This window comes from Sorex fumeus, unplaced genomic scaffold, assembly GCF_029834395.1.
Source record: "Sorex fumeus unplaced genomic scaffold, SorFum_2.1 ptg000129l, whole genome shotgun sequence".
In the NCBI taxonomy this organism is placed as follows: domain Eukaryota; kingdom Metazoa; phylum Chordata; class Mammalia; order Eulipotyphla; family Soricidae; genus Sorex; species Sorex fumeus.
The window spans coordinates 5,103,134-5,129,231 of record NW_026606186.1 but is presented as its reverse complement, the minus strand read 5'-3'; the positions used below and the strand labels follow the sequence as shown (position 1 = coordinate 5,129,231).

At 46.2% G+C, this 26,098-nt stretch overlaps 1 protein-coding gene across 3 annotated transcripts in view; it reads right to left on the bottom strand.

The window, feature by feature from the left end:
• The window catches only part of MAPKAP1 (MAPK associated protein 1), a 263,258-nt gene that overhangs the window by 65,519 nt on the left and 171,641 nt on the right, over positions 1–26,098 (bottom strand). For all 3 annotated transcript variants that reach the window (XM_056138535.1, XM_056138537.1, XM_056138536.1), the window contains exon 7: positions 23,951–24,060. In XM_056138535.1, the coding sequence (XP_055994510.1) occupies positions 23,951–24,060 (110 nt within the window). The remainder of the gene's footprint in view (positions 1–23,950; positions 24,061–26,098) is intronic.

Below are 26,098 nucleotides of genomic sequence, written 5' to 3'. Positions count from 1 at the left end.
TGCTCCCCCTATAAGTGCACGCACAAACACTGCAGCTAAAGGGAGGACCCTCACCCATTGCCTCTTTTGCAAACCACAACACCCAATAAGAGAGAGAGAACAAAAGGGAATGCCCTGCCACTGAGGCAGGGTGGGATGGGGGGGGATGGGGGCTGGGAGGGATACTGGGATCCGTGGTGGTGGGAAATGGGCACTGGTGGAGGGATGGGTATTTGATCATTGTATAATTGAAACCCAAGTACAAAAATTTGTAAGTCTACAACTGTACCTCATGATGTCTCACTAATAAAAATTTAAAAAAATAAAATAAAAAAAAAAATAAAGGGAGGACCCTGAGTCACTCGGCAGTGATCCTCCGGGAGCGCCACAACCAGTGGGGACAACTTCAGGGCTTCCAGACAACAGCAACCAAAGGAAGGGGAGAAAGAGAAAATAAAACTGAATAACCTACACTGGTCCAAAACAACAACAACAACAACAACAACAACAACAACAACGAAAAAATGCTCTCATTTTGGGGCCATATTTGAAAGTGTTCAGGGCTTACTCCTGACCCTGCACTCAGGAATCACTCTTGGCAGTGCTCAGGGGACCATGTGGGATGCTGGGGATCGAGCCTGGATGGGCTGTGTGAAGGAAAGTGCCCTCCCTGCTGTGCTATCTCTTTGGCGCCAAAAATCTATCTCAAGAAACATTACAAGAACTGGGACTGGAGTGATAGTACAGCGGGTAGGGCATTTGCATGCGGCCGACCCGGGTTCGATTCCCAGCATCCCATATGGTCCCCCGAGCATGGCCAGGAGTAAATTCCTGAGTGCATGAACCAGGAGTAACCCCTGTGCATCGCTGGGTGTGACTCAAAAAGCAAAAAAAAAAAAAGAAACATTACAAGAACAGATGTTACAAGGCCCGTTGAGGGTGGTAAGGCCGTGGATTCCAAGTCTAAACATGGGTTGAAGAGAGACAGCACATGGACTGAGTGCATCATGAGAATGATGGTGGCCCGTGCTGCACTGCTAGATTCACATGGTCCCCTGAGCACCCCCAGGAGCAACCCCTGAGTACTACTGGGTGTTAGCCAGAAAACGGAGGCGGGGGGGGAAGAACTAAACAGGGCCAGGGAGAGGAACATGTGCACTGCATGTGAGAGCTCCAGATTAGACCCCTGGCACCACATGCACAGGCCCCTAAGCACTGTCAGGAACAACCCCTGAGAACAGCTTCAGGAGTAGCATCTGAGCAACTCCACATATGGTCCCCAGGTACAGACAACAACAGAAAATCAAGAACAAATACAACACTGATACTGGAAGAACAGCTTCACCCCTCTCTTGGTGTGCCAACAAAGTTCTAGTGCCTGTCCATTACTAAATGGGCAAAGACCGAGGTAGTAAAAAGTGCCTCCACCGGGAAAACCCCCAACTCAATGTGTGCATGAAGGTGCATGCACAGACATGGTCACCACAAACACACATGCACTTATGCCACTCTATGTACAAGGATATGGCCAAGTTTGTGTCAGGGCTGTTCTGTCAGCTTGAAAGATCTGTGGACAGAAGCCAGGAGGGCAGCAGGATGGGGGCTTTTCCTTCTACCTTAGAGATCCCCGCTTTGTCTGCACTTCTTTTCTTGTAGGTGCTCCCCAGGGCACCCCAGTTGAGCCTGGGGCTCTGCCTTGCAGCTCTGTGTACAGTGATGTCCTGGTGAACCCATGGGCATGCAAGCTGGGGACGGAGTCGAGGCCTGTGCTCTACCTACTGCTTGAGTCACCTGCCCCGCCCTCTCGCCTGAGGTGGGGACGGTGCGAGAAGCTGGCATTCCTCTTGCGATTACGGATCAGAGGCTGGGCAAGCTCACGCATGTTTGGTCAGGGAGTGTGCCCCCGGGCCTCCTTTGCCCTCTCTGGCTCCTGATGGAGCAAGGGGGCCCGAATCCCACTGCTGACTCGCAGCGGTGCTCTCAGAGAGGCCAGCATTCAGGCCCAGGGTCAGGTGGGCCCTTGGCCCCCAGTCAGGGCCACTAAGTCTGTCCTGTCCCTGAGGGATTCGGGTGGCCTGTGGAAAACAACCAGAACTCTCCCGAGGGCAGTCCTGATGCTCCACCTTGGTCTGCAGATGGGGGTTGGGGTGGGGTGCAGGAGTCCATGCAGCCTGGAGGCCCAGATCGTGCTTGCTTAGGGTCACGTGGTGCTGGGCTGTGCCTACTCCCCATATGAACCTCCGAGACTTGCCTGTGGCTCCGTGAACCCGGAGCGCGACTTCAGCTGCTCCTGGTGCTTCCCAGCACCAGGCTAGGGACGCAAGTCACCATCTGTCTCCCCAGAAGGGCCAGAACCCCGGGTCAACCACATTCATCTCTTTCCCACCTCCCACCCCCAAAACGCCTGCCTGTGGAGGCTGCTGCAGCTCTCTGTGCCTTTGGATACCACCCCCTTTCCCAACCTCCACTCTGGAAGAATCTTCCCTTCTCTAGGCTGCAGGGGATAAGAACCCTGCTTGGGAGCCCTGCCACAGATCTCTCTCTCTGTGCAGCTCCCCCACCTGAAATCTCTGCCTGGACTTATTTCCCGAATGGGTCCCGCACCAGGAGAGGCTGCGGGCTCCTGGCAGCACATGCAGCCCTGGCATGCTGTGGCACCAGTGTGCCTAGGATCATGGTGACTGCACTGAAGCCCGGCCCACTGCACGTGCATGCTGACCATTCCACCCTCCAAGGTGCCCCTAATAGCTCCGCCTCCATCTGACTCCAGATGACCACCTGCCAACAGTGCCCCAACTCTGACAGGGCTTCCTGTGGGTACTTGGAGCAAGTACGAAGGCGACTTGCTCTGCTCTCTGGGGGTTTTGTTTTGGGGCCACACCCGGCGATGCACTGGGTTTACTCCTGGCTCTGTGCTCAGGAATCACTCCTGGTGGTGTTCGGATGCCGGGGATCGAACCCGGGTGTGCCATGCGCAAGGGAAGCATCTGTTTTCCTATAGCTCTGGCCCCACACTCGGCTCCTGAGGCAGCCCAGCAGTCAGGTTTGCCTTTTCAGACCAGGCATGACAGCCAGTGTGACTCCTCGCAGTTATGGCACTGTGACCACAGGCGTGGGTCCACTCCAGAAGCCCTGCCTAGAACAAGAAGGGGGCCAGCCTGCACACCCCAAAATGCCAAAACTTGGAGAAGGTGGGAAGCCTCTGGAGCAGAGTGTGCTGAAGGGGCAGAGAGGGATGCTGAGCGCATGAATGCCCGTCCCTTTGGTGAAAGGGGGCTGAGATTACGCGCAGGAGAGACATATTTGTTTTCCTCCTTCAAGTGATCCGGATTTCACTTGTTAGAAAGGATGGAAACCTTTAACATCATCCCTTAGCATCCGATTTTTCAATCCAATCTGTTTCTCTTAACTCAACTCACTGTGACATTACCAAATTTTACATACAGTTATCTGTTGCTCTGTAAAGAAATACAGATGGTTTTTGTGGAAATAAACAGTCATTTATTTTAAACAATTGTAAAAGAGTTTATGGAAACCAGTGGGGTAATGCATTCAAATAAATGCCAAAACTGGTTGATGGGGAGCCAGGGTGCTAAATCACGGGGTGGAGGAATTCAGCTGTGGGGACAGATAGTAAATCCAGAGTGACAGACTTTCCCGTGACGGCAAAGGTTCCTGACATCCAGTCCAGCACTCAAAAACCACAGCAGTTCAAACCCATTTTCCTTAACACAGCCCTGACAGCCAGTGAAATCAGTGAATTCAGTCACAAGTACCTAAGGACAAAAACAAAAGAAATAAACAAAAAGGAGACTTCATTTGTCTGCCGCCTTTCTGGAGTGATAAAAAAGCCGCGTCTCCCACTGGAGGCCACAGGGGGCACGTGGACCATCAGGGGCCTGGTTCTCCGGACCTGCCGGTGCAGAGAACATGTGGAGGGCTCCTTTCCCATAACCAGAGGCCAATACCTGGGGGGCCTGATGCGGGTCAGGGACCAGTTCTAGCAACAGCTGGGTGAAAGTGGCTTGGGTGGATGGGGGCCTCCGAGGGGCCCCATCCTTACAGCAACGGCCTGGGCTGACCTGCGTGGGAACACAGCCAACTCCAAGGCCTGTGTGCATCTCATTTTACAGGACAATCAACCATAAGCCCATCAACCTTCCCTTGGCAAATCTTTGCCTTGTTGTTGTGTTTCCAGTGGGTCCACCACGTGTCTCCCAAGGCATAAACGAACTTGGCTGTGCCTGAGCTGCGCCCAGCTGCACTGCCTGAGCCGGCTGCTACAAACATGAAGTGGAGTGAGGCGGACTCCGGCCTTGGAGGACCTGGCCTGGTGCACAGGGCTCACAGTTTGGGATGTATTTACTCAGCCTTCCTCCTTGCTGACATCAAGGTCAGCCTCTGCCACCTAGGTAACAAGCCACTGCTTCCCCACGAATAACTTCACCCTCCTCCCCGACTTTCCATCCAAGCCAACCTTGTCCTTCTGTGTCGAAGGGTCTCCTCACTGGGCAGTGTTCGGCTTCCTGGCCTCACCCCGGCTACCCCGCCAGTCTGTCAGAACCACATCCCTGCCATGGGGTGTTCCCTGCGTCCTGTTTGGCGTCCTGTCTTTAGAATCCAGGTTTTCCCAACTGATCCCCAGTACAACATTAGTCCGTCCCCACCAGATCTCCAGACTGGCCACCGCCTTTCCTCACGTAATGTTCTTCTCACCTGCAGGCTCTGCTCCAGGGAAAGAGGCGTTGAGACGAGCCGAAAACTGGGACTTCCCTCTTTAACTCCCATCTTGGCCTTCAAGGCTCCCGAGCCCTGGCGCTGGCAGTTCTGCAGTGTTTCTCTGAAGCCCCTTTCTGCCTCCCACTGCTACACTTACCCATGCCTGGATTCTTTTAATGATCCATATATTCATCTATACTTGCTGGGCAGAAATAGTGAGGTAAAAAGGGACAGGACCAAGAGAACAACTTAAACAGTATGTAGAATTCTAGCTGCCAGGGACTCTCAGGATCTCGCCAAATTCCGCCAGAGTAAGCTCGAGCAGGAGTCTTCCACATGTCTGCAACTACGGAACTTGGTGAATGGCTGATGATTGGCCGGATCAGCTGGACAGGAGGTGTCAGCTCCAGCTTTTCTGGCAGGGGGGCACCTTTCTGTGCCATACTGGATTTCAGCCTTTAAAAATATGTGTTTCTGCAGAAATTTGCTGTCAATATATAAGTTGCCTGCAGTGGAAAGTGTATAGTGTTTTGTAATAAATGGCCTGACGCTAATGTATATATAAAAAAATGTGTTTTAGTTTGGAACTATTTCATGCTAGAAGAAAAACACTAGCTATACTGGATGTAATTAGAAAAGCTACAGAACACTGACTTTGACAGGCATTCTATTATTTATTCCTTGGCTTTAGGGGTCACACTCAGTGGTGGCCAAGGCTGACTCCTGGTTCTGGGCTCAGGGATCACTTCTGGCAGGGCTCGGGGGACCATACATGGTAGTGGGGATTGAATCCAGGTTGGCTGCATACAAGGCAAGTGTCTTACCTGCTGCACTATCTTCATAGCCCTGATGGGGATTTTAATTATTTATTTACTGTTTTGAGGGGCCACACCTGAAAATGCTCAGGGCTTATTCCTGGTTCTGCACTCAGGGATCACCCCTGTTGGTGCTTAGGGGACTATATGGGGCGCCAAAAAATTAAGCCCAGATGTCTTCATGCAAGGCAAGTGCCTGACTGACTATACTCTCTCTCTCTCTCTCTCTCTCTCTCTCTCTCTGTGGCTTCTGACAGGCATTTTAATTATTATGAGTGCTTAATTAAAAAATTGATTTGGGAGCCATACAAGGTCATGCTCAGTGTCTATTCCTGGCTTAGCACTCAGGGATCACTCCTGTTGGTGCTCAGTGGACCATATGGGGATTGCTCCTGGGTCAGCCACATGTAAAGAAAGTGCCCTGCTCACTGTACTATCTTGCTGGACGCTCCATAGGCATCTTAAAAGGAACTTTTGGTTATTATTAAAAGTGATTTTGACAATAGGATTTTGCTCATTTACTGCCCTTACTCTACTGCCCCAAGCTTGCTCTCAGATCTACAGTTCTGCCCTTGTTCCTTCTTGGGATGTGGTGGGTCTCAGATGCTTCAGAGAACAGTCCAGTGGCCACGGCGACTGCTCTGTCTTGCCTTCTTTCCATCTGCACCTGTCCGACCGAGCCCTGGTTAAACGCTGTCACCAGGAGCCTGTGTGACCCTGCAACAGCCATTCAGGCTCACGCCTGCACATGCCCCACCAGATTGGTTGGATCTTCGTGGGGGTTAAAAATCCCACTTCACCAAATTCTCAGGCTTGAAAAATGACCCAAGTCCTCCCTAAGCACTGTTTCCTTATCTCTCAGGTGGGATGGCTATTTCTAGTTCATGAGGTTGTTTTATAGACAACCTCATGAACAGACAATAACACCTGTAAAGACAATAACATCTGTAAAGCACTTACTCTGGCACATAATACGTGCTCAATGAGCAGCAACTTTATCAGTATGGTTCTGTACATACTGCCATGTTCAACTCTCAATCTACAGAACAAACAACAAGCAAAATCATGTAAGCTGTTTTTAAGTCAACTGTGCCTTAAAGTCTAAGTGTTTTAAGCCTCGTTTTTCCCAAGCTAAACACACAAAACAAAAAAAAGATAAAAGCAATAGCAAAAACCGGCCGTGAAGGAGGTTCTGGGAGAGGTGGCTGCCAGCCATTTTCCTTCCTGGGAGTTTGCCTTCTTGTTAGATCTATTATCCGAGCGCAGGGCTGCCCTGCTGGCTTTCCATTTGCCTTGCTAATAACAGTAAATCCAGCAGCTTCCGCAGCAGCTCCTGTCTCCTTCAGCTGACTCCCAGGCCAATCAGCATTTCCTCTCTGCTAATGTCAGATGTTCCCTGGGAAGTCCTGCTGAAAAGAAAATTTATGACCAAAGTTTCTCCTGCTTTTAACCCTTCTGCGGAGCTGGCCCCAGATGCAGAGTGCTTCGGAGGAACGCTGGGTCGTTCCTCCACGTGCATGCCCATGTTCTCGCTGCTGCGCCGCTGCTCTGACAAGGGGCCTCAGACCCCTGGAAAAGCTCAACTGAGCAGCTGGGCAGACAGCTGCACACATTCTGGGCTGCACTGAACGGGGACTGCATTGGAGCCGGCTTCCTTCGCAGTAGCAGAGCCTGCTGATCCGTGACTCAGAGCAGTCACTCTAAGGAACAAAGTGTGCAAGCACCAGATTGGGAGTAGGGCTGGGTTTCACAGCCAGAGGAAGAGGGCGGGGACAGAATTAACTTCCCTGAGTAATAAAATCCCAGCAAAGCGACGAAGCTAGAGGAGACAATACTGTAATTCTCCTGTACACAAAGAGACAAGCCAGGCCAGAAAGGCAGCTCAAAGGGCTGGAGCACATCTGCGTGCAGGAGGCCTGGGATCGACGTTCTGCCAGGCACGAACCCCCAAGTATCACTGAGAGTAAGAGCGGCCCTCAGCACCAAGGCACGAATAGCCCCTGGGCACTACTGGATTGTGGCCCCCAAACCAGACTGAAACAGACTAAACAAAGAGACAAAAAACTCAAGAGACTCGCAAGAACAAGAGCGGAACCAGAATCTCCTTGTGCCTGTGATCTGGCTGGGACCTCACTTTACTGCAACAGGGATACAGACAGGGAGAATGACCTGGCCAGGGTCCCCTGGCTGCTAATGGCATGCCTCCTGATAGCCAGTGGAAGGGCCTGATCACGCAGCCCCCCCCTGCAATAAAGCCACTGAGGAGACAGCCCTGACGCAGGCTTTCTGGAGACAATGGGGTGGCACTCCACAAGCTCTTTAGCTGCAGAGGAGAACAAAGGCTGTCAGCTGAGGCTGGCTGGCAACACGTGCACGGAACAGCAGCCACCACCAGGCCCGTACAGACCTTATGTTCCTGGCACAGAAAGGTCTCATCACCGGGTTTCATTTTAGGGAAAATCAGGCCTTTTGGGACAGCTACACTCTAGCTCAATCGGCTTTTCCATGACCTCTTCGCCACCTCGTCACAGACGGGAGATGATATACTGAACCAGATTAGTCGATTCAGTAAACGAAATTTTGGCCCAATTAAAAAAAAAAAAGAAAGGTGGGGGGAGAAAGAATGTCAAAATGTACATGTGGCAGCTGTTTGGGACTTTAATGTTAGGGAAAAGCAGCTGTTTTCATTTATATTTGAGATATTAGTCATTCTTAGAATGGGACAGACTATTGAACTAATAGCTTGTGCTTTAACTTTCGGAAAAGACAGGTCACAGACAAAACGTGGCAATTTCTCAATGTAACAGTTATACTCCTATAACATTTTGGTCTTAAAAAGGCCTGGAAATGTTTATAATGGGAAGCAACTATTTAATAACCCTGTTTTCCTAGACACTGTCATCCCACACAAAGGAACAGACTGTTTTTAGGAGAGAGGATGTTTCCAAGTAGAAAAAGGCCACATAAGAAAGGGAAGGGGGAAAGCAAAAATTTTTCTAAGCTCTAGAACTTGAAACTAAGATGTCTTCTTTTACAAACATAATATTTCTAATGAAAACTATTTCTGCGCCCATTCTGAGCCCTTCCTTATAGGAAATTAGTTTAAATGTGGGGGGGCTATTGCTACTGATTCTAGTACTTAGTTTTGTCTTTTATTTTTTAATAAGTGCTCCTATTCAGTTGTTATAAAAGTTAATATAAATAACAGAGAGCATCTATTAATTTCCACTGTGGAAGACAAAAAAATTGTTATGTGCTCTTACACACACATGTGCGCACAAACTTTGGAAATCAAGTTTGCTTTAATTTTCTATTTCTGTATCAGAGTATCAGTAGCTTCCTCCTGCTGGGCACCCGTATTTGATTATCAATGCTGAAAATGTCTGTTTTTGGTATCTTCCTCTGGCTCCCCAAGGACTCATTAAAGACTCATGTCATTAAAGGAACCTGGAGGCAACACTAATTTCAACTGATGTGCATCACGTTTCATTTTTAAGACATTTACATTCTCCTTCAGTGCTTCTGTTCTCGGAGGAGACTCCATCGCCAACACACACAGTGCGCTGCTCCTGCCCTGGCAGAAAGGAGCCGGTGCAAGGCCAGGCTCACCAAGGGCTTCCCTGCTTCTTTGTCAGGCCACCAGAGGTGCTATCACCAACTCCAGGCCTGCTAGCCGGAAGCTGGCTCTTCTCCACAAGGAACTTCACCGCACTCAGATGAGAGCTCAACACCCTCTCCCTAGAGTCTCTCCCAAATGAGGAGCTCACCAACACCTGACCACATCAACACATTGGCAACGTAATGGAAACAGGGTCATGGCACCCCAAATGCACGTTCCTCTGGCCAAGGAACAACGCTTTTTCTAAACGTAGCTTTAGAAGTCAGGGGTGACTCAACCGTAGAGCACTTGCCTTGCATGTGGGGCCCTGGGTTCCATATCCAGCACTGCAAAGGAAAAAAAAAGTCAAGATTTGGCCCATAGCTCTTAGCTCCCACCGTGGCTGCAGATGGAGCTGACATGAACTCACACCAGCTTTGCTGCCCTATCTGTACCTGTGTCAGGCAGCCGAGAGGTTTGCTCACAGCACGCTGAAGTGGAGAGGCAGAGGTGATGCCCAATCCTGGGGTCAAAAGGGACTCTTTTAGGAGGAGGATCTCACAAAATTGGGACTCAAAAGAGTTCTTTTATCTCAAATGGACAAACTGAAAGATGGAAGCAAGGGCTGAAGAGACAGTAGAGCAGGCCAGGCGCCTGCCTTGCAGAAGACCAATCCAGGTTCCATCCTTGGCCTCCAACACGGTCCCCTAAGCCCCACCAGAAGTGATCCCTGAGAGCAGAACCAAGAGTAAGCCCTCAGCACCACTGGGTGTGGCCCCCAAACAACCAACCAACTAACCAACCAACCAACCAACCAACCAAACAAACAAACAAACAAAATATAAGCTGGAAGCAAGTCCCTTCCAAGGCGGCCAGAGGGACAGCTCCATGGCCGGTGTTGTGAGCCTTTGGTCATGGATTCAATCCCCAGAGCTGTCACATGTGCTGAGTGTGATTCTGCAGCTGTGCTGTCTGCTGTCACTGGTGGAGGAAGAGATTTCCTGTCTGCTGTTGCCAGTATGTAAAAGCACCCCAACAAGGGGGTGTACCCCTCGGTGAGCACCGAAACTCAGAGATGTGTGTATGTCCCAGCCAGCATGCCTGCGAGCACCACACCTCGGCTCTCTGCGGGTGTAGGGGACAGTCTCACCGGTCACTGGCACACAGGCTGTCATGGGGCAGGCTCGTCACAGATCCTGTGAGATGATGACTTGGGTTTGGACACACTGTAATAGATAGATGTGCGTGGGCCTTGGGGCTTTGTCCAGACTTAAACAATATTTTGTCTTAACTTTTCTCAACCTATACTTTTTCATTATATGTAATGTACAAAAAAAAATTGAAGGAAAGCTGGGTTGTGTTATGATTTTCTCTTTCTACCAGGATCTGGCAACTCTCTGGGGAAAGACTGGGATATGCCAATGAAAACTTGGTCTCCATCTCTTGGACCACCTGGGCTTTTAGTTTCCCCCTGACTGTCTGAGAAACAGGCTCGGAGGCACCCTGGGGCCCACCTCCGGCCCATGGCCCTGACGGGAAGCGGTCAGCAGAGGAAGGTCAGCCGTATCCTTTCTCAGACTTGCCTCACGGTGCCGCTCCAGTGCCTTTCCCTGATTTCCACTCATCTTTGTCTCTGGGAATTATTGTCACTGTAAGAAAGAAAGAAAAGGAATACTCTCCTGCACGGCATTCCTTTCACTCAAATCACCTGTACGCTGCTGTGGGGGGCGGCGGGCTCCAGTGGTCTCAGAGGGCAGTGAGGGAGGGTGGATGCACTGGGCCTGGCAACGTCCTTCGTGGGGGAGTAACTCCACAGTGAGGGGGTCACATTAGTCTGTGCAGGGGGGACAATCTGGGTTCAATTTCTGATATCCCACATGGCCCCCCAAGCTCCATCAGGAGTGCTCCCTGACAGCAAAGCTAAGAGTAATTATTTCTCCTTATAGCTACTAATAGTCCAGAAAAGGCCTATGTGGAGAAAGAGGGCCTTCTGCTTCCTTTAGGGGAGACTGAGGCTTTCAGTGGAGAGACAGATGGAGCAGACAAGCTCCCAAAACACCTCTGTAATTTTCCTCATGGTTCAGTTACAAATCCTACTTATGTTTGTTGCTTTTTAAAGTATTTTCTGAAAAGAAGTCAGAGGCTCTTGATCTACTCAACTGTTAATACAAAGACTTTTAAGAATCGTGCTAAGTATTTCTTACAGGCAACTGCAGCCTGCTCACTACAGGTCTAGTCTTCAGCACAAGATAGGAAGCGTGCCTATGTAAGCGTTCTGATGGAAGGGGCTGTGATCACTTCTGCATGCAGGATGGCTGTCTCAGCTGGAGCAGACTCTGGAGCTAGTCATCTTGTTCCAAGGAAGGCAGTCTTCCATCAGACCCAACTCGAAACACAAGATTAAAAAATTGGATTATCACAGCTCAGGACTCTACAGAGACTTCAGTCACTGGAAGCAGAAGGCGCAGAAAAAGCCTGAGTCATGTGGGTAGAGAAGTAAGGAAACCAAATCCCCAAGGCTGGGTTTTGGGCCATGCCTGCTACAGTGATAATAATGGGAACAGAGGATTTTACACATATTCAGTCCAAATACCGACACTGCAAGGTAGGTATTATTAACCCTGTTGACAGAAAGCACACTGGGAGTTAGAAGGGTTTGATGACTTCGAATTAGAAAGCTCCTGTGAAAGGTCCTAATGGGTGTAGAGTGGGGCTGGTTGGGTTCCAAAGTCTTCCCACTAATCACGCTGTCATATCCAAGGAAGCAGCTGAACAGTCTTCCCAGGGAGAAGAGCATACTGCCTCCAGCGAGCTGAGAACTCAGCCAACGCGAGGATGACGTAGTGGGAGACACAAACTTTGGCATCAGACCTCTGGGTCTGAGTCCCCAACTTCTGTGACCAAGTCATGGCTTCTGGACAAATCCTGCATCTTCTCTGCTACTGGTTTTCTACTTAATAAAATAAAAATAACAACCAATTCAAATAGTTGTCTTAGGTGGACCTGGAGGCAGGGATGGGGGTTGTAGACAATGATGGTACTAAGGTACCTTTGTGCACTAACACCACAAGTGTCAAGAGTATTGTAAACACATAACCCACAGTATGAATAAAAGAGAAAAAGTGAATACTCACTCTATGTCAGGGTTTAGCAAAAGATAACTTGTGAGTCAGATTTAGTCCACTGCTTGTATAGATGGTTTTATTATTAATTTAAAAAATTAATTTTAAAAAGGTGACAAATGTTGGATATTCACTCAGTGTCAACAATGATTATAATTCTCTATGCCATTTAAAACCACAGGTAAGTGAAAGAAACTATGCCCTCAAATATTTCATTTAACACTGAAGACACAAAAATAAAATATCCTATAAAAAGATGTTTTTTATACCACAAGGATGTACACTTGTAAATTGAGAAATCTGTATTAAGCAGCTAAATTACATTATTTTTAACTTGTATGCAATCCATCTTGTTCAGAATATTTGGGGGGGGGGCTGGTAGCTTTATTTTTTAAAATTTTATTGAGGTAATGGTAATCTATTAGACTGTGTTTATTTTGGGGGCATAATAATACTATATCACACCAACCACCAGAGCACTGATATCCCTTCCACACAGCCCATGGAGCCCCTCAGCTTTTAGCCCAATGCCACAGCTGACAGAACTGTACACTGAAAACCCCATGTACCCACCACCCTGCAGGCGGCAAAGAATATTTAAAGGAAATTTTACTCTATCTGCTTTATCCCACATCTGCCCATCAATTCCTATTTTGGAAAAAAAATGTGTTTCCCTGTAAGAAAAGATAAAAATCTTGCAGTTCACTGCAACGTGGACAGAACTAGAGGGGATTGTGGTGAGCGAAGTCAGTGAGAAGGAAGAGGACAAGAACGGATGATCTCACGCATCTGTGAGGGAGATGAAATGGAACAAGGAAGTAGACGAAGTGAAGGGCAACAAGCCCTGGGCTTTGGATTACAGAACTGCAATTGCCAAACTGGGGAGGGGCAGAAGAGGTGGACTAGAGGTGACACAGGGACATTGGTGGAAGATCCTGGGCGCTCTGGTTACATCAAGACCACAAATGTCAACATTACTATAAACATGTGACCTTAATTATAACAACAATAAAAAAGACAAAAATGTACTTCCAAGCAAGGAACAGACATCTATCAGTCTGTTATTCTGAAACACTTGGTGTGTGTAGCATAAGCTGATATTAAATATTTGTTTCAGATTCTCCTGTTTGTTACTTTTTTTCTTTTTGTTTTGGGGCCACACCCAGCTGTATTCAGGGCTTACTCTTGGCTCTCAGGGATCACTCCTGGCGGTGCTCACGGACCATATATGGGGTGCTGGGGATCAAACCCAGATCAGTCACATGCAAGACACACACCCTCCCCAATGTACTGTCTCTCTTGCACTGTATTTGAAGTGGGGAAGCTGTGATGAGAGAAAAAATACCAGATTTGATAATCAGGGGACCTAGGCCAAATTCTTGCCTACATTCAGCAATTAGCTGAGCACACACGTGTGCACGCAGACACACAGCTCAGGTTTTTCAAGCATGAAAGAAGAGAGCTGATGTCCATCTCACAAGGTCACTATAAGGTTTAAAACAAAAATACCTGGAATCCACTAAAGCGTCCAGAAAATGCAGCCCAAGGGCTCGTCCTATTCTTTCCTGCTCCCCCTGATCTGAGGATGTTGCCTTCTAAACAAAAATGTTAAGGACAAAAAAAAAAAGTTAAATGAGAGATGAAGGAAAAAGGCATCTCTCTGCATAGGCCGTCCTCTCCCAATTTATCCACTCTGACTTCAGCTAATTAAACATCTGTCTCAACGGTCTCCTCGGCAAATTAGTCATCCCCACTTTGTGACACTGATTGTTGGTTGCAGCCTTCTCCCCACTTGCTACCATTCCCAGAAACTTCTAGGAGTTTACTCACCAGGCACATGGCAAGGAATGATGCAGGGTTTCCATTAACCCCCCACAGTTGCCCTTGGTGGCAGTGCTGTTCATAAAGCTGCCAGACGCGTCCTTAGCCGTGCCTTCCCCCAATAAGCCTGTTGAGGGTGACAACTTTCTGGTCTACATTTTTGATTTCTATGCTGTGACACATTTTCTCAGGGCTGTATACATAGGCCAGACTAAAAGGAATGATTTAATGGAAGATGGGTTTAAAACTAGCTTTAAGGACAATGCAAGCAAGTAACAATGTGAAGTCTCAAGTGAGGTAAATGAAAGTCTAGTAAGTGAGCAGCTAGCTGTTTCTGATGCACCAACAATAGCTCTGCTGGTGGAACTATGCTGGCAGGGAAACGCGGGCAGGGTGTGGCCTGGTTGTGTACTTTGCTCTTTCTTTCTCTCCTTGAGGTGTACACACGTGTGTGTGCTCCCACCTTGGAAGGAGAGAGACAGGACATTGTAGTCTATGTGACAGAACACTGCTGCAGAAGTTTTCTGAAATGAGGCTTCCTCACAGTCCCTCTTCCCACTAGTATATGAATGAACATGCACAAAAGACTTCCTGAGTTCTATAATAAGGGAAATGTTGAAATAATCTAAATGACCATCAACAGACAGCTAAGTTCAATAGGAAAAATAGAAATGCAATAGTTAGACTACAATACTGAATGAAAAAAAATCAAATGCAAAAGTCATAAGGATTGTATGGCATTATTTTTTAAAAACACTGTATATGGGTACGTTCTGCATGCAGTCTGCTCTGTATTTATTGAATGTCCTCTACTTGATAGGAACTCTGCTACATGCTGGGGATACAGAAAGTGATTTCAAAAATCCACAAACCTGAGTCCTGCCCACATGAAACTTGTATTCTCTACATACGTATGTGAACTGAATGAAAAGCAAACAACAAAGAACAGCAACAACTAAATGGTTTCACACCAATGAGAGCTCCATTTTTTTTATACTCCATACTTTGAAAATGGTCATTTATTTTCCAACAAGTATTTAACTAAAAAGATAACTACCCAACACCAAGATATCTGAAGGCAGCTCTAAAATGTTTCAAGCCACCCCAGACTGTTCATTCAAGTCCTAGAAGCCAGCTTCCCCTACGCCCACCCTCTGCTCACAGAGGCCCTTCTCCTCTCCAGACCTAATTTAGGTTCAGGAACTGTTGGGCCATTCCTGGCTTCTACAAAGACTGTAGTGTCTACAGATCAGGCCCGCCGCATCATGCACCCTGGTCAATAAATACAATCCTATTCTTTTGTTGTGGTTTTAGGTCACCATGGAGGTATTCAGATTATGCCTGGCTGTGCTCAGGGATCACCCCTGGGGGTGCTCAGGGGGAACATATGAGGTGTGAGGGACCAACTGGGGTTGGCTGAGTGCAAATCTTTTACCTTGGTCCTATCTCCAGTCCCAAATTTTGGTGCTGTGTGTGTGTGTGTGTGTGTGTGTGTGTGTGTGTGTCTCCCCCCCCCCAACCCACAGCAGGGCTCAGAGTTTACCAAGCAAAGATCACTCCTGGGGGTTGGGGAGGGGAGACTCAGGGAATCACATGGGATGCTGGGGATCAAACCCAGTCAGCCGTGTGCAGGCAAGTGCCCTAGCCGCTGTGCTATCTAGCACTCTGGCCCCAAGTCATACAGAATGTTAAAGCATTCGTGCCCCTTCATAGGGCGCCCTTGGTGAATCCCTACTAAACCTCACCTGTTACAGTGAAGGAGGGCTCAGAAAGGTAAGCTCTCATCACACTTAACCAGTTTCAGAGACTGTTACCATAGTTTCTGAATCAAGATACTTCCTTCTGCCCCCATTTTTCAACACTTACAAAATGAGGATATAGTTTCAATTGTATGTTCATTTAACATTCTCTCTTTTCTTTCCTCTGAAGAGCTCTGATTAAACTAATGATGCTCTAGAATTAGTCCCACGCAGGGGAAGTCTCCCAACTCCATGACCCTTGCCCGGTGTCTCCGGGGCCCGGAATTTCTCTCTTCCAGCCACGCTGCCTTTTCTACTGCTGGGTCCACAACGGTGGCTCTCCCAGATGGAGTGAGTGAATGGATTTTGTGATGGAAAAGGAACTTTTGAAAGATTAGTGACCAGCAGGAAGAGTAAATGCTGGTCAAATGTAGATTTGGCAAATGATGCATTCCACGGTTTTCTGATGTGACGGTTGCAAGAGCTCATAACACCCTTCTAAAATAATTGGTTCTCTAAAGTGGTTCCAAAAGATTTTTGCTTGACATAAATTCTCTGAATTTCCAGGCTTTCTGGATAAAATAGTTGACTGCAATGCCATCTTTAATGTGCTCTGCTCTATACTCAAGAAGATCCATCAGAAGCCACAGAGCAGCCCCGACAGGGGAGGCTCAGGTGAGATGAAACAACAAGATAAAGAGGCAGAGGGGAGGCAAGGAGGAATATTTAACCCAGAGCTTCGAGCCCGGGGCACCCCTGAGTTATAGATTTAAACATTTTAGCTGTCCTAATTTACTCGATCATTCTCCCACCGGGTCGCTGGGCATTTCTTATCCAGTTCCCATGCATGAGACGCAACAGCATGATTCTTCTCTTTCACAGCAGAAATTACTGTCTTTTTGATAAAGAACATCGAAACAGCCCTATTTACTCTTTTCTTCCTTTTTTTCTTTAAAGGAATTGCCTGCTAGAGCTTAGGGAGACCCCGCATCTGTGTTTTACTTTCATAGAACAAAGGTTGCTGGATTTTTCTGTCTTTACATAAAAGGACATTGTTCAGTCCTATAGTTAGCTTTTTGAGCTGACTTTAGCAGTTAGGAGAATGCTAACCCCCATTTCCTGCTCTTTTCCACAGGCCAGCTCAGGACAGGTGTGTGTTGCTTTAAGAAAGCTAGACATAAAACATTAAAACTGACACCAATACAGACAAACTGTGCAATTACAAAAAGAATTCCTGGCTTTATATCCAGATTCACCACAGGGTTCCTTTAAATGCTGCACTTCCCTAGTGCATTTAGATCTTAGAATCAATGAACATTTCTGTTTACAGAATTTTAAATTTGTTCTCCCATTAGGGTTCTAATAACCAACATGGTACAATAAAAAAAGAGTACAGGCTTTGAGGTCAAAAAAGTCTGAGTTCCCATTTCGATTCTGCCGTTTACTTACTGTGCAAATTCGGGCAACTTTAACCTCTCTTAGGGCTGATGAGAGGGAGGCTCAGGGAAGTGTCGACCCTTCAGAGTTGCCCCAGTTCCTTAACTCTGAGGTGCCTGCTCTGCCCTAGATTGCCACATCTAAACACCTTTCGAGTCTACACTATGAGATAGGAACAATAATCTGCATTTTAGGGTTGTTGTGTAGGTCAAATGAAACAGTGTCTGGATCTAGATCCTGTTGGAATAGTTCTCCGGGGAAGGTCGACTCCTCTCCTGACTCATAAAGACCCTTGAGGATGTTCATGGTTAAACAGGTGGGCCCCCCACCCGCCCGCTGAGACTTCTCTGATGTCTCACGCGGGGGGAGAGGGGAGAGGAATGAGGGTTTACCAACCACCAGCCCTGTGATGCTTTCCAGTTCTTTCCTTTCTACTTGTTCCTATTCCTGTATGTCCTGTTCCCTCTTGGGACCTCAGGGTATTCCACACTGATTCACTGTATCATTGTCATCCCATTGTTCATCAATTTACTTGAGCGGGCGCGAGTAACATCTCTATTGGTCCCTGCCCCGAGATTTCAGCAGCCTCTCCTTATTCGTCTTTCCCAATGATTGGAGGCTCTTTCAGGGTCAGGGGAATGAGACCTACCTGCCATAGTTACTGGTTTTGGCATATCGAGTATGCCACGGGGAGCTTGCCGTGTGGGCAGGATACTCTAGATGGCTTGCCAGGTTCTCCGAGAGGCCCATATATATTTCTCTCTATGATTTGTTGCCTACTGTTTGAATCCTATCGAACATGGTGTGGTTAATTATGGAAAGTGGGTAGGAAGTGTCTTATGCTATGTTGGGACTTGGGACCTTGGGACTCTGTACCAGGCTGTTTTCACTCAGGATGCCCGGGGTGGGGGGGGGGGGCGGTGAGAGCCCTCCCCGCCCCAAGGGACCCAGCCCCAGTAGCTGACCTCCACTACCCAATCGCCGCCATGCTCCAGGCCACTTTCCGGATGATGGGGCTGAGCCTCACGCATGAATGAAATCCCACGGAACCCAGGTAATGCGGAACCTTGTGACCTTGGACTCAGGGCTCAATGGACTCACTGATTAGAGATCAGAGAGGATCAGATTTAAACTTTAAAACAGTGGTTTTCAATCTTTTTACATCTGTGAACTGGCAGTTGACATCTGCTGTCCGTTAAATGGTAATAACATTTTCCACAGACCAGCAGGAAATTTCTGCAGACTGGCACCGATCCTCGGACTAGAGGTTGGAAGCCACTGTCTGTAAAGGTGTTTCTGGCTGCTGTTAACGGGCGGACAGGGACCAAGAGTGGAGGCAGAAGAACTTGCCGAAGTGCTAGCTCAATAGTTTAAGTGAAGTCATGGTGGTCTGAACCCATCCAACAAAATGGAAAAGACTGAAGAGATACAGGATCTATGTTAGAGATAAAAACTGATAGGACTATGTGGGGCCGGAGTGATAGTACAGCAGGTAGAACATTTGCCTTGGATGCAACTGACCTTCCCAGTCTCCCAGATGGTCCCTGAGTACCGCCAGGAGTAATTCCTTAGTGAAGAGCCAGGAGTAACTCCCGAGCATTGCCTGGTATGGACCCGACAAGCAAAGAAAAAAAAAAAATAGACAGGAGTATGTAACACATAAGATGTGAGGCATTAGCACAGGGAAGATTTCAAAAGTCAATTTTCCTTCCATTTTGGGGGTGGGGTTGGGTGTGCATATATGTAAAAAAATTAACTGCCAAGTAATCAGAAATGTTCATTTTATGATATGTCACGTTCTCAGGAAGGACTCACCACCTATTCTACCTGTTGCAGGGCACGTTTGGCATCTTCTTTTCCTCTCACGCCTTCTATTTGTTCCTCCTCTGAAAGGGGAGGTCTTTTTCTGTCAGGGCCTCTGATCTGATTCACCCCTCCACCAGGCATGTAACCATATGGGAGCAAGTAACAAGCCACACAGCTACAAATATATCAGTGATCAATACTAACAGTTGACATGCGTTTCAAAGAACCAACCTGAGAGTCCAACGATGTCATCATTATTAGTTGTCCCTCAGATCACAACTGGAACCCCTGTGGTCAGCATATAAGCTCTCTTGCTCCAAGCAGTACTTTGAGGAAGAATGTTTCAGAAGCCCTGAACATTCAGAGGCTCTGGACACTCTAGGGATCCTCTGGCCAGCACTGAGGTGGTCTGGACTCTCAATGAAGCTGTTAAGAGAAGTTCACACCTCAAAGCTAACGTTTTTTTCTCTCAAATTCTAAGTGAAATTGTGTAAGGTAGAACTAGACATGGACGTTATGAATCTTACTAGCAATAAAAGGTGAGAACCAACTGAAAGGGATCTTGGGACTAATAACATTTATCTTTCATATTAAAAGGCAAGAATTGCTAAGAGTAAGGAAAAATGAAATATTTTGGGTTCAATCTTACAAAAATAAGCAAGAGGAGCCAGAGAGGTAGCAGAGTGGCAGGGCGCTTGGCTTGCAAGCAGCTGACCTGGGTTTAGATTGGGTATGGCCCAAAAACCAAAAGCAAGAAAAATACCTCCACTTCACAATAACAGTACAAAAATAAAGTAATGCAGAAAATTATTTTTGGTTGGTCAATCTACTTACAAGTCTTTTCTTTTGTACTCAGGAGGTCCCTATATTTTTGTGTCAGTGTTAAAAATGAAATTGGATCTGCCTCCATTTTTTAATGTGTCCCTTCACACTCAACAACTTCTTTCAGGAGGCAGGAAAGCTTAGTGGTTAAGAGCATTTTGTGTGTGGAGGAGGGTGGGGAGGAGGTGGGGGGCACACAATGCATTCAGTGCTTACTCCTGTCTCTGCACTCAGGGACCACTCCTGGAGGGCTCAGACGACCACATGGGTTCTCAGGAACTGAACCCAGGTCAGCTGCATGTAAGACAAGTACCCTACTCATTGTACTATCACGCTGGTCTGAAGCACATTTATTATTATTTTTTTTTTTTTCCGGGCCATACCCAGCAGTATTCAGGGCTTACTCCTAACTCTTGTGCTCAGGGATCATCTGGTAGTGCTGGAATTGAATCATCAGGGATGCCAATGATTGAACCTGGGTCATCTCTGTGAAAGGCAAGTGTCCTATCAGCTGTATACTATTACTCTGCCCACCTCCCCCCAATCTACTTTGAAGCATTTTTAAACAAAAGGGAAATACCAATAAGCTCACAAGGTCAATGACTGTAAGGATGCATTTGACAAAAGGAGACCTTGAAGAATTAAGGTCTTTACTCACTAAATAACAGGTTCGTATACTTTACTGGCTAAATCAAGGGACCTAATCTTCATTATGCCAAAAAACACACCCACTCAACTGTTAAAATTAGTAAAGAGGGTTCAGCTAATTCTTCTAAAATTGGATTCTCCATTTACAATTTTCTTAAACAGTGGGGACTTTTTGCCAATGCAGGTAGATTTCAAATGTCAAGTAGGTCGGTAATAAAATGAAAAGCCAGAGAGAAACTTAGAAAGAGACATTTAAAAAATGGGCTTTAAAAAATGGGCCTTAGCAGAGAACTGACTGGAACATACTGTGAAAAGATTACTATGGTTCAGTACATGAATATTAATAGAAAAAAGCCCTGCCGTGTTCATAAATAGTTATGACTTGATGAAATAATTACAAATAATGCAGGTCAAAATTTTAGATCCATTTCAAGTGTCTATGATGATATTCTATCCATAAAAAGCAAAAATATTTTAAAACCCTAAGGGTTTCTCTTGATAATGCTGAGTTACTAAACAAAGAAGAATTTTTTTTTCTCAAACACCTTCTGATTTTATGCAAATAGAACTTGGGAAGCAAAAGCCTTCCCAAGAAAGAAGGGTAAGAGAGTTTTTAAATACTAGGGCAGCCATTAAGGCCACACCTTAATAATGAAATAGCTTACTACCTCAAACTACTACTATTATTATTATTATTGCTATTATTATGAGCAACAGTGTTGTATAGAAAAAATGTCAGAGAAGGTCTGTGGGCAAGCGACAGAAATTCACTGTCAGACCAATGCTGCACTTCTCAAACATTGAGTACAACTAACCTTTACTAAACACACACTGTAGAAGCCCCACTCCACATGGCACCAACTTAATCGCAAGTGCTGTTTCCTCTCTTCATTTAGGTTAAGTTAGTGTAGCAGAGAGACAAGTGTCCTGCAATCCATCAGGTGTGAGCTGCCCGGGAGGATGGCGCTCCAATCTTGCCCTCGGAATGGAGCCCAGCAGGCCCTTCCTTGCGGCAGAGACTTCTAAGAGACAGGGCCAGTCTCTGATCTAGCACTTCCTGCCTTCAAGCTCACGACTAAATTCATGTGCCATAATGGCTAACCAAGTATTTCATAAATAACTGTGGGCTCAAGAAGACCTTTTTTGGGGTAGTAAGCATACTTACGTTTCCCTTTATGACATGATTTTCCTCTTTTCATTAATCACCCTGCAAAACAGGTCCGCTCCAGAATATAAAGTTCCAAACCACAAAATACACTTGACCTTTACCATGTTAATCTGAAATAAACATCTTTGCCAAACCAAAGATCCTTCTATTTTATGAGACCAGACTAATAAAGCAATGGAAAGAGCTTCTTATTTTAAAAAGCTTTTCGGATTAAGACAATGGCAGTAATTTATGTAAATATATCTATCTCAACTGACTTTCTTGCATGAAAAGGAATAATGGAGGTCACCATTTCTTTTAGACACCAAGCTCTAACTCTTGGTCACAGATGTAGCAAGCATTGGTTGCAACGGCAGGGCTGTGCACACAAAGGTGTGTCTACTCAGTGTGGGCACTGGAAATGGACCCAAATAAATAGGTCTGTAATTGGACGGAGAGGGCTGGAGACAGAGGGAGAGATAATAGTTCAGCTATAACCCCAGGTAAGTTCATAAAGGTTTCATGGTCTACAGAACCTGTGACAGCAGAATTCCTATTAAGAAGGATAAAAGAGTGAGCTCTACTTCCTCTTGAACAATTCAGAATAACGCAATCTTAGACTATAATGACCATGTTACAAAAATACACTGCTATGTTAAATAAATGAGAGAGAGAGAGAGAGAGAGAGAGAGAGAGAGAGAGAGAGAGAAATAATATCTGAGCGGAAGACAAATACTGATTCAATAACTTTAAATACGTGAAGCAATTTCAAAGCTATTGGATTGGCACCGGGAACCCCTGAATACCCACCTTCCCCGGGGAAGGGAGGCTATGCCTCTTCAATCATCCCCTAAATGCAAAGAGGTTTGACCCCCATGCAATGGATAAAAGTCACCCAAAAAATGAACAAAAGAGGTGTTTGGAAAAACCAGAACACTATTCATCCCGGCTAACGACTTGTTCATTATGAGTGATGATGGATAAAGACTTCTCATGCTGAGATGAAATCAAGATTTATATGCATTGTTTCCTCTCCCAACTTGTGGGAAGATCATCATCATTTAATTCTATCTCTGCGGCCAGTGATGGGCATCCAGAGAGCTGGTTATCAAACGGCGCAGTCAGCTGGCAAAAGCCGAAACGTGCAGTTGGCACATCTGGACGGAGCCGCCACAGCCGAGGGTGAACAATGACTCCTGGCAAGCATCCAAATTGCTTGCAGACGCTAGCAGGTCTCATCTACAACCGCCCCTACCAGCATCTCCCTCTCTCTCTCTTTTTTATGAGAATCAGATTTTCATTGCTCCATTCAATTGCTCTCCTCTGCCATTTTTTACAGCTCTTATCGTTCCCCTGGAATATGGCCTTGAGACAGCTCATCCGTGTCCTTCACTGTGTTATCTCTTCTAACTTTTATTAAAACTTCAGCTCTCATCTGAAGATAGCTAATTAAATCTGGAACAGATTATATGCCTCCCCTTAAAAAGAACACAAAACTATTTTCTTCCACCTAAGCAATGCTTTTTTTCCTTTCTAAAGATGAAACCCAAGGTGTTTCATAAGTCTCATTTATTTATAAAGCTCTATGACAAGGCATATAGGGTGATTTATACTGACGTTGTCTGTGGTCTGACAAATCTTTGAGCTATTTTTAAAAATAATTATTTCTCAATGCTGGTAGTATTTTTCCTCACATCCCTTAAATATCACAGCTATTATCAAAAGCTTATTTTCTGTATAAAGCTGGGTAATGAATTAGAGATTAACAGGTATTTGTATACATCAATAGACTCACCTTTAAAAAACTTCTTTGGTAAAGATGAGTTTTCCCTCTTTTATTCCATATACCAAACACTAGCAACTAAAAATTTTTTCCCATGGAAGATTATGTGAAAACTTGAAATGAAAAGCAATGCTTCAAATTTAGGATTGATTTGATTTTCAAGACAGATTTACACCAACTAATAGTTAGCTTAAGTAGCTTTGTATTAATCTATCACAAATTATTAATGATAGAGCTTCCATAACTGATAAGAACAAATTCTTCTCACATATGTCACTGACCTAGTCCCTTCCTTGGGCCCAGGGGCTGCTTAAATATCACTTTTTTTTGCTCTAGACCTGCTAACCAGATCTATAGCAATAAAATATAAAACAATTTAGCCTCTCTCTCTCTCTCTCTCTCACACACACACACACACACACACACACACACACACACACACACACACACCTTCACTCTATCTCTCTTAAGTAAGAGTTAAGCAGTGTCTCCAAGATAAATTTAAATGTCGCACCTGAAATTTTCTGGGATCCTTTTCTTCGCTTCACTGCCTTTAGCAAGATTTCTTTCATGGTGACCTTTGTGTTGTCCACCTGAATAAGGGAGAATCCATGAGCAGCATTTCTGTATAAAAAAAACAAACATTAAATCATCACCAACATTCAACTAGGGGTTATGTAGTCTTTTCCATGTTTAAGAAAGTTCTAGTAAGTGTATACAGAAATGTCAAGTTCTGCGGCCAGAGAGATAGCACAGTGGGTGGGCGTTGCTCTACCTGGTTCAATCTCTAGCATCCCACATGGTCACCTGAGCACCAGGAGTACCCCCTGGGCATTGCCAGATGTGGCCCAAAATGCAAAAGGGAAAAAAAATGTCAAGCACTTAAAAGCAGCTAAATAAAACAGGTATTTGTACACATCAAGAGATTCATCTTTATAAAAATTTCTTTGGTTGCTTCTAATAATGGGAGTGGGGGTAGGGTTGGAGGTGGGGTGGGGGCAGGAAGCACTCAGGCAAAAACAGTCCAGTGCAGAGTTAGCGATGGTGCTTCTTAGTTATCTTGGGCAGAACTGAACTGTTCTGTGTGGGCCACTAGTACCATCGGCTCTGAGTGCTGGTTCCCAAGTCAAATCCTACGGGAAGGACTGACAATGATACGACTGACTTGTGTCAGTAGATGTCACTGCAGGCAGATATGACAGTCCTATTAAAAGCTACTGGAGTCCTGGAGGGGGGAAAAAAAAACCCAGCATGGTGGTGTAGACATGAGAACCCAGAACATTTTATTTATTTATTTATTTGGGTCACACCTGACGATGCACAGAGGTTACTCCTGGCTTTGCACTCAGGAATCACTCCTGGAAGTGCTCAGGGGATCATATGGGATGCTGGGAATTGAACCCAGGTTGGTCACATGCAAGGCAAACGCCCTATCACTCCAGCCCCCAGAGCATTTTAGAACAGGAAAAGAAAAGGCTCTTAATGGCCCAGAAGATAAATCAATCTGTCCACTCAGTTTTGATCCCCGACACCAGATGACTCCTGAGCCTGCAGGGGATAGCCCTAGAGGACCCTAAGGGTTATTCCTGGCCCGGAGGGACTACAGCAGAACCGAATTTTGATTGCTGCAGTAACCACTGACCTGCAGATCACAGTGAGGCCGCCTGAGCACTGCTTGGGAAACCTAAAAGAATACTAGGGGAAACATAAAGAAATACAAGACAAAATGTGTAGCGTACCACTTCTTGCAAACCAAACCAAACCAAACCAAACCTAGGAGTGTAGAGGAATAGACTCATGTGGGTAGGAAAAAACAAGGAAGGGAAGAGTACCCTAAAAGCAGATGCCCACCCCTGGGTGAGGGCTAGCTAGTTTACTAACACTCTTAATTGCAATAGCAGGCATCACAAATACAACTCACTGTGCTTGGGCATTGGAACAAAACGGCCAGTTCCAAGCAACTCATGTAACAAATGGGACCCAAGTTTCCAACTATGGAACATGGGAATTGCCACAAGGAGCTTGGTTGCATTCCCATTTCCCCTCAAGAATCTTGAAGGGGAACGCTGCCAAAATCCGTGGCAGAACTTCATACTGACAAAGAAATCGGAAAGAAAAGCCAAGCCCCAAGCTAAGCCCTGGAAAAGCTTCCGAATGGTAGGACAGGTTAGGAAGAGGCCTTACGTCTAGGACACACCAACCAGGTGGCTGGCTTTGCACTGAGGAGGTCTGGGGCCGATATCCAAAGCAAGGACCCAATCTGTGTCCATAATACGAAGACATCGCCACTCCCAACCTCTCCGTAAAGCTTGCTGTTTAATCCTTGACATTCCATTTGTTAAAAAGCAAAGGCTGATGCTGGCCTGGCCAGCACGATCATCCATTTCAACTTGGTCAAGTCCTTGCTATCGAACAGCAGGCCTGAGAACTGTCAAGCTAATTTTCCTGAACACTCTGTTACTGAATCATGCCTGAGTCCTGGCCATTCTTTACCTCAGAAGCTGGACCCCATCCCAGAACAATCTTTAAAAGTTTATTTTACTGATCAAAGCAAAAATAAGAAATAGCTCTTAAAAAAAAACTATATTTAGGGAGCGATGCAGTAAGTGATACTTTGGCAAGAGAACTGAAATGTAAAGTGCCTAGTGCATTTATAAACTTG